Here is a 14738-nt window from a genome sequence, read left to right on the forward strand (position 1 = left end):
ACAGATGCTCAACATCACTAATCATCAAAGAAATGCAAATCAAAACCACAATGAGATATCACCTCACACCTGTTAAAATGGCTGTGATCAAAGAGGTAACAAGTGTTGGTGAGGATGTGGAGAAAACAGCACCCTTGGGCACTGTTGGTGGGAATGTAAACTGGTGCAGCCGCTGTGCAAAACAGTATGAAGTTCCCTCAAAGAATTAAAAATAGAACTAATATGATCCAGCAATTCCACTTCTGGGTATTTATCCAAAGGAAATGAAAACACTAACTTGAAAAGATATCTGCAATCCCATGTTCATTGTAGCATTATTTACAGTAGCCAAGACTTGGAAATAACCTAAGTGTCCATCAATGGATGAATGGATAAAGAAGTCATGGTAGGGACTTCCCTGGTGGCACAGTGGTTAAGAATCCATCTGCCAATGCAGGGGACACGGGTTCGAGCCCTGGTCTGGGAAGATCCCACATGCCACGGAGCAACTGAGCCCGTGTGCCACAACTACTGAGCCTGTGCTCTAGAGTCCGCGAGCCGCAACTACTGAGCCCGTGTGCTACAACTACTGAAGCCTGCACACCTAGAGCCCGTGCTCCACGACAAGAGAAGCCACCGCAACGAGAAGCCTGCGCACCGCAACGAAGAGTAGCCCCCGCTCGCCGCAACTAGAGAAAGCCTGTGCGCAGCAACGAAGACCCAATGCAGCCAAAAATAAATAAATAAAATTTTAAAAACCCGGAAATTAAAAAAATTAAGTGGTTTACTTTAAAAATTAAAACTAGAGAGAGGATCCAAAAGTCAGCAAGTCTCTGCTAATATAATGCAGGAATTTAATCAAATGTAAGTTTAAAAATAGTTGTTAGCATATAAAGCATAAAGAAGTAAACAAAAGTATTATTAATAAAATTTAAAGTTACACAAGTGATGAAATCAATAACACTGAATTTATATGTCCCCAAACACACAAATGTTATTTTGGGTGTGTTTACTAGGCTTGGAGTGTGGTTGGGGATTATGTTCCCTCCTGCTCCAAAATTCTGTAAGGTAAGAAAAAATCCAACTGAAATATATACAGATACCAGGATGTACAGAAACACTCAAATAAAAAAGAGAACTCTGGAAAATGCACATTCTCAAACCATTATGTGATAACTTTAGAAATAAATCAAAGCATAATTATATAGCCAGCCATAAAAAAGCATTTATAAAACAGTCCTTTTGAATAACTTTGAGTTGAGTTAGAACTAAACAGAGAATGGATAAGAATATTTATCTCAACCACAGAGAGGACCTAAATTTATGAAAAAATATAGAAAAAAAATGCCAGTGAAAATGAGTGTATTTGGGTATATAAAAATCTTTTCTACATTCCAAACAATAGTCAATAAAAAGGTAGCAGAATAGGATAATTATTTGGGACATATATAAATAAATACATACAACAAAGATAAGAACTTGATGTGTCCCCCCTTGGCTCTCAAGACAGCACTTATATACCACAAAGAATCCCAGGGGTCCTTGGAGCATAGTTTGAAAACCACTTGCCTGGTTGGTCTCTAAGATCGATGTTGGTCTCTAAGATTGGTCTCTAAGATCAATCTGATCTTCATCAGATGCTTAATACTAAGGAAGACCCAAGACACAGCTTTGGTGCCAGTATTCCAAGAGTTCATGGGCAGAGTCAGGAAGTGACTTCTGGGATCAAATATGTCCAAACTGGAGAGTAAAATTCTGGGGGCAGGCACATTAGTTGTCATGGTGATGGGAGGACACTTGTAACTTTGAGAGGACATCAAATATTCCAATGGGAGGTACAGGCTCTAATTATGTGGACTCCTGGGAGGTAGGCAGAACACCACCCAAACCTTTTACCATCCTGACATTCTGCTAACCAGGCCATCTCTGTCTTCTTCTATTACCCCAGGTTGCCTAAGGACCATCACCACTGAAAAAAAGGGGTTGTGATCTCTTTAACCGGCAATTCTCCCCACAAGGACCCCAAAGGAAGAAATGGCAAAGACGTGGTGGTTCACAGCATAAGCTCTAAAGGGATGCCCCGCACTACTTCCACTGGGTAACTTCAGACACTGCCTGGAAGCTCTCTGGGCCTCGGATCCTGGTCTGTAATGTGAGAATATTAACAGTACCTACCCTTATGGGGTTGTTATAAGAATTAAACATGTGTAAAGATTGTACTGGGTTTAACCTATGGTAAAGCACTCAATAAATTTCATAATTTTTAATTAAACACAAGAGTAAAAAAAATCGCATGTAACCCCCAAATCCAATAATTTAAGGATGGTTAAATAAACTATTCTACATTAATTGAACACATGGAATTCTTGAGAAAGTGTATAGGAAATAACATAAAAGGAAAGGAAAAAAACCAGAATAGTAGGTACTTATGGATTACAATACAATATGTTTAGTCATGAGTATCAGAAGAGTTAAGAGAATATATTGATAACTACCCCCAGCTCCTTTTAGAGATTAGTGGGTGCACAATGTGATAGCGAATATGTTAGATTTACACTCTGTGATGATCAAGTGTCCTGCACAAACAGGTACTTAAGTGAAGTGCAAAAATCAAGATGCTGCTACTGATGAAGAAGAGTTCAGAGCTTCTTATCCTTCTCCCTCTCAAAGGGAAAGCAGCCTGGAGCTCACAGATGATCAAAGCTTTAACTGAGGGACTCACACTCTGGAGTCGAGCTGTCCTCAGACCTGTCTGGCCAGGACAATGTTGTTCTGTAATTAGAATCTGAATGCCTGAATGCTGCTCTTTCCAGGGCACATGCCCCACTGCTCCCTAATGTCCCACACCTCTAAGTCACACTCAGTTGCATTCCTGGTCTGACCCCTGGGCTCACTGACCACAGGATTTCCCTTCCAAGAAGGGGTGATCAATAGCAGAGATGCTGGGGGGTTGATCAGAGAATGGGAACAATAAATCCTGAACATTTCATGACGCTTCTATGATGGCTCTCCGGCCAAAGGAAGATGCGGTGGGTGTGCTAAAGGTGCAGTCTTTCAGAAAAGTGGTATAATGTCTAGCAATTCAGATAAACTGAAAAGAAGGAGGCAGAAGGTTGGAGGGTGAAGGGAGAGCAGCATGATGATGATGGAGATGTTTCCTGATGAGGTGTGTTTCCCCACTGTCCTCAGCAGGACCGTGGGCTTCTGGGTCCAAACACAGTAATGTGTTCCTCTACAGGGTGAGAGTGTCCCCGCGTATAAAGTCACTGATGGGCTGGTGATAGTAATCATCCCCTGTCCTTCTCTCTTTCCTCCTCAGGTGAAAGGACTGTTGCTTGCTGGGTCAGCTCCTGGGGCTGTGCTTTACTATGAAGACTAGGCTGAATGAGGGGAAGCTAAAAGAAGTTGGAGAGGTCAAGTCAATCACGATAATACAGAGCAGAGAGAGATGGGGGAGAAGAGACCAGGAAGGACAGAAAGACTGAGAGGGCTGCCAGCTGGGGAGGATTTGGGGAGGGGTTTCGGGATAAAAGGCTCCAGAACTCCTTTGAGGAATGAGAGACTGGGAGATGGGGAGAGAGGAAGCTTTCCTTTGTGTTACAAATTGGAGACTAAGATTCTTTAGAGATACACAAGGAAAAATTGAATTAATTTTTCCATTACTTTGGGCTAATGGAACATGCTTTTTTGTATGGAACACTAATACCCTAAGAACCCTAAGGAGCCCAAGAATTATTTGGGTTACATTCATACCAAACCCATCTCTCCTTCACAGAGAAAGGTATGAAGGGGAAGAGAGAACAGGAGGGAATTTAGGATAAAAGAAGAGGAAATCGCTGTTTTATAACATAAATGAGAATTTCTAATGAAACAAGCTGAAATTAACATGTATGTGTATGAGAATGCTGGGCAGTGGAGAGTAAGAGCTATGGCCTGCAAAGTCTCTAATTTCAAGATAGGTACTGAAGTTTCCTAAGTAGGAAACAAATAATTAAACAAATCCAGGGTTCTCAGAATGGACAGTCTGAGAGTTTCCCCATGAAAATTTGGTAGTAGATCCCAAGAGAGACGACCCTACCTTGAATGAATGCATGCAAATTCCTACCAGCCACTCTTTCTGCTCCCTCATTCCCCATGACCAGCACTGCTCCTTGGCTACAGTCTTAAAATGTACCCATCATCGTTCACATGAAACAATAGGTTAAAGTGTTTTAACAACCATTGCTATGACTAAAAGTGTAGAGCAGTTGAAAAACTACTGAACAAAAACTGGCATCCTGGCTATTATCAAAAAGGCAAGAAATAACAAGTGTTGGCAAGGATGTGGAGAAAAGAGAACCCTCCTACACTGTTGGTGGGAATGTAAATTGGTGCAGCCACTATGGAAAACAGTATGGAGGTTCCTCAAAAAGTTAAGAATAGAACTACCATATGACCCGGCTATTCCACTTCTGGGTATTTACCCAAAGAATATGAGAACATCAATTTGAAAAGATATATGTACCCCAATGTTCACTGCAGTATTATTTACAATAGCCAAGATATGGAAACAACCTAAGTCAACAGATGCATGAAGAAAATGTGATACACACACATATATATACATGCAATGGAACACTACTCAGCCATAAAAAGATGAAATCTTACCATTTGTGACAACATGGATGGACCTTGAGGGTATTATGCTAAGTGAGATAAATCAGACTGAGAAAGACAACTACCATATGATTTCATTCATATGTGGAATATAAAAAACAAAAAATAAATGAACAAACTAAATCAAACAAAAACAAACATGTAAATACAGAGAACAGAGTAGTGGTTCTCAGAAGGGAAGAGGCAGGGTGAGGGTAAGATGGGTAAAGGGGATCAACTGTATGGCTACAAATGGAAACTAAATTTCTGGTGGCGAGCGCATTGTAGTGTATACAGAAGTAGAAATATAATGCTGTACACATGAAACTTATATAATATTGTAAACTAATGTCACCTCAATTAAAAAAAAACCAATAAGCATTCTTACAGACGGGAAAAGATTTTCTACACAAAAACAATGGAAGAAATCAGAAGGAAAAACTAAAATATGAAATGGCACATAAATTAAAAATGTTTCTATATCTAAATAAACATTAAACAGGAAACGACAATGGATGGAAAGTAAGATACAAACATGGCAAATGGCCAAGTGTCCCACAGTTGTAGGGACCATACAATTGGAAGCTGGACACCGCCCTGCATGACCTTGGACTTGGGCAGAGGGGCCTTTACGGAACTGCACCTTGTACTGAGGGATGCTATGCCGTGCAAGAGCATAGGGTTCTCTTTCACAGCTGAGATGCAGTGGAGAAGACTACTCATCACATTATCTTGTCCCTTTCATGACAATCTATAGGAGAAATTTTTATTCACATCTAAAAAAGCTGGGTGTCTTCCAAGCAGCCAGCCTGGATAAAAGGAACCATTTAATGGTTGCCCTTGCCTCTTTCTTTCAACAACTGGAAAACTCACAGCCAAATCTGGCAATTACGTGGGTCCTTTTGACATATATCTCTGTGTGTATTAACAATTTGTGGCTTAACTGTCCTATCCTACTCATGTTTTCTCATCTCCCCAATGTCTTAAATCCGTTAGTATCCATTTCTAGCGCACTGTACATATATGTGCTGTAGGCATCTGTGCTGTTCACCAAGATCAAGTCTTATCCACTTCTGGACTTAAGGGAGGAGTGTGGTTCTTTACATCCTTGAAGTTGGGTGTAGCCATGGGACTTGATTTGGCCAATGAAACGCGTGTGGAGGTGACTTGTTGTCACCTCCAGGTAGTGTCCGTTTAATTGCAGGTGCTCCACACTTCAACCCTTTCTGTCCCTTCCTGGGCAGTGCTGGAGGCATGAGCTGATAAACAGCAGCCACAAGATAAAAGAATCCTGGAACACTGGGCCAACCCAGGAGATAACTGTCCTGGTAAAGCACCTCGCCCGCAATGGGCTTTGGGTGAGTAAGAAGTAAACTCTTGTTGTGTTAAGCTACTGAGATGATGGGATAGCCCAAGGCTTAAGGCTACTCTGACCATATCAATATGCAAATGATCTCATATCCTTTGTGGACAGAAGCTGAGTTATAAATACACAGGCAAACACAAAAACAAAAGCCTAACAAATGCCTATTTGAGAGAAAAAGATATTTACAGAAGATCACTCACAGAGTATGACGTCAATCTACTTCTCTGAGTACTTCAAATTCATTCTTGTTTCAAGTCTGATCACCAGCCTCTTTCAGAATCAACTCCCTGAGTTGTGTTTTAATATTCTGCTCTTTCTATGCTGTGGTAAAATATACATAATATTTGTCATGTTAACCATTCATAAGTGTACTATTCAATGGCATTAAATACATTCACACTGTTGTATAACCATCACCACTATCTATATCCAAAACCTTTTTATCATCCCCAACAAAAATGCCATTAAATAAGCCTTCCCTTCTTCCCTCAGTCCCTGGTACCCTCTATTCTACTTTCCATCCCTATGAAATCTGCCTATCCTAAATACCTCATCTAAGTCGAATTGTATTTGTCCTTCTGTGTCTGGCTTATTTCACCAAGTATAATATTTTCAAGGTCCATCTGCGTTGTCCATACATTCCATTGTATGCATGCACATTTTGTTTATCCATTCATCTGCTGATAGACACTTGGGTTGTTTCCACCTTTTGGCTCCTGTGAATAATGCTGCAATGAACACTGGTGTACAAATACAGGCATACCTCTTTTTATCGTGCTTTGCTTTATTGTGCTTCACGGCTATTGTGTTTTTTACAAACTGAAGGTTTGTGGCAACCCTGTGACAAGCAAGTCTATTGATGCCATTTTTCCAACAGCATTTGCTCACTTCGTGTCTCTGTGTTACATTTTGGTAATTCTTGCAATATTTCAAACTTTTTCATTATTGTTATATTTGTTACGGTGGGCTGTGATCAGTGATCTTTGATGTTACTGTTGCAAAAAGATTACGACTCACTGAAGGCTCAGATGGTGGTTAGCGTTTTTTAGCAATAAAGTATTTTTAAACTAAGGTATATACATTTTTTAGACATAATGCTATTGCACACTTAACAGACTACAGTACAGTGAAAACATAATTTTCATATGCACTGGGAAACCAAAAAAAATTCATGTGACTCGCTTTATTGTGATATTCGCTTTATTGCGGTGGTCTGGAACCGGATTCGCAGCATCTCTGAGGTGTTCCTATATCTGTTTGAGTCTCTGCTTTCAATTCTTTTGGATATATATTCCCTAGGAGTGGAATTTCTGGGTCACATGTAGTTCTATGTTTAAACTTGTGAGAAACTGGCCACAATGTTTTTTTACTCTGCTCTGACTTTTAAATTAAACAACAGTTGCATGAACTCCTCAGTTGCATTTTCCAGGAAATTGTTGTTTGTGAGCATCACCCACTGTCCTATGCAATGTTTCCCATATAAAATCCCAAGAGGGAAATATTTTTGAGGATTGCATATTGGGAAAAGGTGTACGCTTCCTTTTGTCTACTAAGAATTCCAGTGTGGGGACGTCCCTGGTGGTGCAGTGGTTAAGAATCCGCCTGCCAATGCAGGGGACACGGGTTCAAGCCCTGGTCCGGGAAGATCCCACATGCCACGGAACAACTAAGCCCATGTGCCACAACTACTGAGCCTGCGCTCTAGAGCCCGCGCGCCACAACTACTGAGCCTGCGCACCACAACTACTCAAGCCCGCATTTCCTAGAGCCCGCGTGCCACAACTGCTGAAGCCCGCACGCCCTAGAGTCCACGTGCTGCCAACTACTGAGCCCGCACGTCACAGCTACTGAAGCCGGTGCTCTAGGGCCTGTGTGCCGCAACTACTGAGCCCATGTGCTGCAACTACTGAAGCCCGCATGCCTAGAGCCCGTGCTCCGCCACAAGAGAAGCCACAGTAATGAGAAGCCTGCGCACCACAACGAAGGGTAGCCCCCGCTCGTCGCAACTAGAGAAAGCCCGCGTGCAGCAATGAAGACTCAACATAGGCAAAAAAAAAGAATTCCAGTGTGGGTCATGACTCCGCCATGGAGCCTGCAGCCAAATCTGAAGCTTGAATAGTCACTGGTGATACTCAGTCCTCACCCCCTGGGATCTCCTTTACCATTTCTGGACACACTGGTCTGACTTCAAATGGCCAGTGCCTATATCTTATCAGAAGGCTACTCTTGGGCCGTCCATGAAAAATCAGGACAGAAGTACCTGGAAATTATATTTTTGTGCTTCCCCCACCCTCCAAGCAGCTTTTAACCAATTTCTGACTAGTGTGGGTGTATAAATACCCCAGCTCCCTTGCCTGGGGTAAGTCTGGTTCATGAGCTTTGCACTGTTCTCAAGCTTCCACTTGAGATTAAGGATCAGTTGCCCACTATGCTTTCTGCCTAATACCATACCCTATATTGACTGACTTCCCTTTCTTGTATCACTTCCTCCTTCACCTCCCTGTATCCCTTGAATCTGCCAATAAACTGCTTGCACTCAAATTCTTGGCTCAGAAGCTGCTTCTGAGGGAACTTCAGCTAAGACAAAGCTCCTCTCTACCAATTTCCTAGATCCAATTGCTTTCCATATTTCTGTTCTTCTTTTTTTCCTAGTTCTGAGATTTTATTTACATTTTATGATTATTCTACTGTATGCTTTCTTGTTATCTGTTACCTCAACATCTTTGCAGAATAAAGCATAGTGGAACTAATTTTTAGAAGAAAAAACCATCATGTAATACTACGATTAAAATACAAGATGTAAAGGGTTTATAGAATATGATCCAAATTTAGAAAAATACATATGTACATATGTGTGTCCATAGGGAAAAAAGAATAGAAAGAAATGCACCAACCAACAAGGACCTATTGTATATATAGCACAGGGAACTATACTCAATATTTTGTAATAACTTATAAGGGGGAAGAATCTGAAAAAAATAGATATATATGTATGTATAACTGAATCACTTTGCTGTACGCCTGAAACTAACACAACATTGTAAATCAACTATACTTCAATTTTTAAAAAATGACCAAAATGTCAACCATGGTCAACTTTAGGTGATGTCATTACAGATGGGTTTTTTTTTTCTTCTTTATTTTACAAAGAACATGAAGCTTCAGTTTCCTCATCTATAAAACAGGGATAATCACACTTCACACATATGAATCACATATCACATATATGAATTGTGTTGATTGAAATTGTGGTTAATCTATGCAATTAGCTGCATCACATATTCACATAATAATCACAGTATGTGCCTAATTATGTACCCCAATAAAGGGTTGCAAGTGCTGTTATTACATCAGCGATTAATGAAACAATTTAAGGACATGTGAGAAATGAGAAAGTAAAAATAAACCCATACTTACATAGTGCTTTGTTCTGTTTAAAGAACATTCACTTATATGAACTCATTATCCCTAGCAAGAACCCTGCGAGAGGGGCAGGGCCTAGGGGCAGGGTGTGGGAAGGAGACAGGACTAATATTTACTCAACAGCTACAATGTGCCAGATACCAAGGCGGGCACTTGTAGGTATCTCAGAAGAGAAGGATAGGGTTCAGAATGTTAAGGAACCGGCCCAACTTACAGGCAGGGTCAGTAGCTCCAACTCCAGACTCTCGGTGCAGGTTTCCTTCTATTCCATCAGGCTTCATTATTCTATTTGTGCCCCCGATGACTGTGTGCTAACATGCCCACCCATCCATGACAACCGCGGTTCCTCTGGCATTGGTGTTCACCAGTCTTTACACACACTCTGCTCCTTCCTACGTCCATGGCCTTTGGAAGTACAAACGGGGGGCCTGTGAAGGGGGTGGGGAGGACCTAGCTCCCCAATCTCCCACCAAAACCACCCCCAAATGAATAATCTAAATCAAAACCCTGTACCAGCTACACAGACATAGCAGATTCAAGGAAAGTTCCACAGCAACCCTTCCCAATCAGTTTGTTCACCCAAAGTCCTCCCTACATAGAAATTCTGGAACTGTCTTTTGAGAAATGAGAGGAATTAGGCAATTACTGCTAAGAGAGTCCAGTGGAGAACGTGGGCTGGGGGAGAGAACCGTGGAGGGTATTACTCTGTCTCCATCCCCGTCAGGGCCCGTGTTCTGGTCATCGTGGAGAATGCTATGAAAGTCTTTCTTAGCAGATACCCAGTTACCGTGGTGTCATAATGGCCCACGGATGGGCAGGGCCGCCTGAAATGAGAGAGGGTTGCGGTAGTGAGCTGGGCAGTTCAGCACAAAGCACTTCAGACGCAGCCCGTGTATCGGGAATCATGCCAGTCCTCTCCACCTTGCCTCCTACTCACCAGCTGAAGCCCTGGGCTTCTGGACTAACCCTGGGAAGTCTTTCTTGACTAATCAGGCCTGAGGCTGATCCCTGTTGTACCTTGCACTCCTTCTCCTGGAAGAACGTCTACCAAAGACAACCTTGCGTGGGAGCTTCAAAGAAGTTCGCCTTGGCACCGCCTCACTGACGAGCTCTCCCGGCAGCACAGGGGCTACAGCAGCCGAGCCCCTGCACGGCCCCCTGCCGGCCCTGCGGCAGCTCCGGTGCTCCGGCAGCCAGCCGGGAGCCGCTCCCTGACTGCGCAGCCTTCCAAAGCCCCCTCCTCCGCTCCAGCTCTCTACTTTCTTCAGAATTTCTACAGCATCTTTCCCAACCCCCTTATCACTCAAGTATGCTTTAAGTGTGAACAATCCTTAGGAGTGTGGTGCAAAGACTCCCAAACTTTTCCCTTCTGCTGGTAATAAAGCCATGAGACACTCTTGCTCAAAAACTCTCAGTAGCTTCCGATTGCCTCTAGATAAGCTCTAGCTCCTGAGTCTGTCAGTAAAGTTCCCCCCTCCATCCCCCTAGCTTTCCTTCCACTACTCCCTACAGATCAGGGAGCTCACTGGACCCTGAACGCAATTCTCTCCTCCTCCGGAGTGTAAAGCACTTTTAGTTTCCAGACCCCAATCAGGCCAACACTATTTGGTTCAGCCCACAGGTCCCTTCTCCCCACCCCCACCTGCTTCCTTCTGGCAGAAAACAGTTTGCATCCTCATTAGCACTTTGGCCTCCTTACTTCCAATACTCGTTTTCGATCTATTTTTCTCTCTATTAAGTTTTAAGTCATGGACAGTCTTTTTAAAATTTGTTTCTCCCTCTCAGACCAGTGCCTCATGCATGGTACTAACTCAATTAATGTTTATTGGTTTCCTGTCCCGATCGGTAAGCTTTCTTCCTAATGTTCCATGAATTCAAGCTCAGTCTCCTTAACTAGGAACACTCCCAGAGCAGAACGTCTCCAATTTAAGGATCACTCAAATTCCCTGGAGATTTTAATACGCAGATTCGGACTCAAGTGGTCTGGGGAGGGGCTGAGGCTGCATTTATAACAAGCTCCCAAGTGATGTTGACGCAGCTGGTCCGTGGACCTCACTTAAAGAAGCAGGGAGGCAATACCACCTGGGGATCAGGCAACAGCTCACACCGGTGCCACCTGGCCGAGCGCGGAGGTGGATGAATGCAGGGCTGGGAAGCGCGGTCCCGCCCTTCGAAGCGCCGGGCCAGAAAAACGCGTGCAAGGCTGGCCGCCCCTCCGCCCTCCCGCAGGGCCCACTTACCTATGGTGGACACGACGGTGCCCACGAAGTAGAAGGCGCCGGTGAAGTCCCAGCGCTGGCGAACATTGTCCACGCGGATGCCGGCCTCAGTGGCCTCCTCGTAGTGGCGAAGGAAGCCGCGCAGCTCGTCGCGGCTCAGGTTGTGGCGGCGGCTGAAGTTGGCCAGGCGCTCCTCCCAGCGCTGCTTGGCCTGGCGTTCGTGCGCCAGCTCCAGCGCCGAGAAGACGGCGGCGCCGCCCAGCAGGTAGAGCACGATGAGCGCGGCGAGCAGCAGGAAGCGCGCGTTGTCCTCGTTCAGGTGGCCCGGACCGCAGCTGCAGCTGCAACCCCGGCCGGCCATGGCCGGACCCCCGGGGGCAGCCCCAAGCCGGGCGGCAGTGGCCGCCGACTGACTGTCGCCCGGGCGCCCCGGGAGGTGGGGTCTCGGCCCGGCGCTCAGTCGGCCCCCGGCCGCCCGACAGCCAGCTCGCCCATGACCGCCGGACGCTCCTCCAGGCCACGCGGCTCCCGGGGCCGCCGCGTCGACCGCTCCTGCAGCGCCAGCCCCCCACGTCCGCCTCGACTCCCGGTTTCAAATCCGCATTTTCGCCGCCGTCCCCGCCCCCCTAGGAGTTCTCCTAAAAGCTGAAGAGCTGAGTGACCCGGCACAAGAGTCCGCTTCTGCTTGGCACGAGGATGCGGCCGCTGCTTCCCCCTGGTGTCCTGCCCGGCTCAGACTGGGGAGGGGGCGTGGCGCATCTTCAGGGCAAACTCGGGTGGGTTTGACCTTCCCCCAGAGCAAAGGTCTGGGGGCCTCGGAGGCTGACGGGTGAGCGGAGCCCCGCGGTCTCCGTCTCCTTGACCGTCGCTTCTCAAGCCGCCGACGGCTAGGACGCGGGGTCTCAGTCCGCTGGTGCTGGAAGTGCCTCCCCAGATGGAGCCGCAGTGCTGTGTCCCAGGCTCGGCGTCGCGCGGAGCCTCGGGCCTCGGGTCACCGGCCCGGCTGCCGGCGCTTAGAGGCTGGAGCAGGTCCCGGGCGGGCGTACGGACAGAGGGATTGCGCAGAGCGCGGTTCACGGGTTCCGACCTCCCGCCCGCCCCCGACGCTGCGCGGCGTCCGGCGGGCCGACTTGCTGGAGGAGGAGACCAGAAAGGGAGGTTGGAGTGACGGAGCGAAGTAAGTTAGGGGCCTCTCCCCCAGGCAGCCTTCCTAGCCTTGCCCGGACCAGACGCCCTTGGCTTCTGGATCCCGCGCGGGGGCGTCTTCCACCCCCACGGGTCGGATCCGCCCGCTCGAAGCGCGCGCCGCGAGCCAGCCCCAGCTCCTGGGGAGGCTGCCAAGGACCGGGGACTGGAGGAGCCCGCGGGCAGGAGACAGTGACCCCGGAGAGTTCCATCTCCCGCACCCCGGCTTGGCTGCCTCGGTGGGCTCCAGAGATCCTGCGCCGACAGGGCTCCGCTGAGAGCGCTTTACCCCACCCTAGCCACAGGCTCGCTAGCAAGCCGCCGGGGCCCCTCCCCGAGACCCCGCCTTTCAAGGTGCGCTGGCGCCGCGCTAGAGTCCCACTCACCGGGGAGTGCCCCCCTCCGCGCCGCTCTGCCAGGACTGTCCTCCGGGTCCCTCTGCGCGGGGAGCAGAGGTGCACACCGCGCTCTGCCTTGCCTGGTCCGCGCGCTCCGACGCTGCAACAGGTGGAGCCGCTCGGCTGGCAGCAGCGGTGGCGACTCCACCCCGTCCTCCGCCTCCCGGCCGCGCGGAGCCGCCCCCAGCACTAGTCTCCGCCTGCTGATGCCCGGCTCCCTGCTGGGCCACCCAGGGGCTGCGGCGCTCCCATCCAGGACGCGCAGATCCTGGGAGTGGGTGCTCAAGAGGAGGGTCAGGTCAGGTGCTTAGCGGGCCTGTGTGGGCCCCTCCAGGGCCAGAAGAGGGCGCTCCGTCCCCTTCAGACACATCTCGCCCCCACCTGCGTACCCAGCCACACACTGCCCCTTCAGAATCACCAGCCCCTGGCATTTGGGAGTGAATATGAATACAAGAGGGAAAGATGAATGGGCATCTTCGAACTAAGGAGAATTTCCTCGCCTCCCGAGAGAGTGACCCCAGGCTCAGAGGCCACCCACCTATACTCCCCAAGAGCAGAGAATAAAAAAAAAAAACACACTTCCGTGTTCCAATACATCTGCCATCAGAAGCCCTGATGCTGCTAGGATTCCTCTCCCACTCCTCTCCCGTTATCCACCCCCGGATGCCCCTCTTTTATCTAGCCTATCGAGGGCAAGAGTTTTAGGTGGCAGCGCTTACAGGAGGAGCATGTGTATACACACTGGGTGAGTCCTGAAATTACTCCTCCATCCCATTTTATTGTGAAAAATTTCAAACATAAAGTTGAAAGAATTTTGCAGTGAATAGCCTTATTCTCAACGAACATTTTACTCTACTTGCTTTATTACGTATATATCCATCCCTCTTTCCATCCATCAACACATCTTGTTTGGATTCATTTCGAAGTAAGTTGTAGACATCACTACACTCCCCCTCCTCACCCCACTCCCCAACTTCTCCCTGCATATTACTACCTAGAGTTCAATACACCCCTATTTACTTCCAGATTTTTGGGGGGAGGATAAAATTTACATACTATGAAATGCACACATCTTAAGTGTACCATTAAATGAGGTCTCGCAAATGCGTACACTCTTGCAAATTAAACACCTACCTATGCAGCCTCTCAACCAAATATTGTATGTCCCTTCCCAGCAAATCCCTACCCACATTCCTACAGAGGAAATCACTGTTCTGGATTTCTCCACCATCAACTTGTTTTCACTTTGTAGAACTTAGTCTTGCTTAGTTCTAGATCTTCATATAAATGAAATCATACAGTTATGTATTCTTTTGTGTAAAGCACTGTATTTCTGAGCTCTATCCATGTTTTATGCCTTAGTAATCTGTTCTTTTATTGCTACTTTTTTATTGTTTGAATATTCATTCTCTTCTTATTGATAGAAACCAGGGCTGTTAAAAATGTTTGCCATCATAAATAATAAAACTGTTAGCAACATTCTCGCACAAGTATTTGCGGATATATGTTTTCATACCTCTTGGGTAAATACCT

General features: G+C 46.5%; 1 protein-coding gene across 1 annotated transcript in view; it reads right to left on the bottom strand.

Annotated features, from left to right (window-relative positions):
* The window catches only part of LOC130707604 (potassium channel subfamily K member 13), a 116153-nt gene extending 104170 nt beyond the window's left edge, over positions 1-11983 (bottom strand). Inside the window, exon 1 of the mRNA XM_057543063.1 lies at positions 11644-11983. Within this exon, the coding sequence (XP_057399046.1) occupies positions 11644-11983 (340 nt within the window). The remainder of the gene's footprint in view (positions 1-11643) is intronic.
* Positions 11984-14738: the final 2755 nt, after the last annotated feature.

Source organism: Balaenoptera acutorostrata, chromosome 3 (assembly GCF_949987535.1).
Source record: "Balaenoptera acutorostrata chromosome 3, mBalAcu1.1, whole genome shotgun sequence".
Classification (NCBI taxonomy): Eukaryota; Metazoa; Chordata; class Mammalia; order Artiodactyla; family Balaenopteridae; genus Balaenoptera; species Balaenoptera acutorostrata.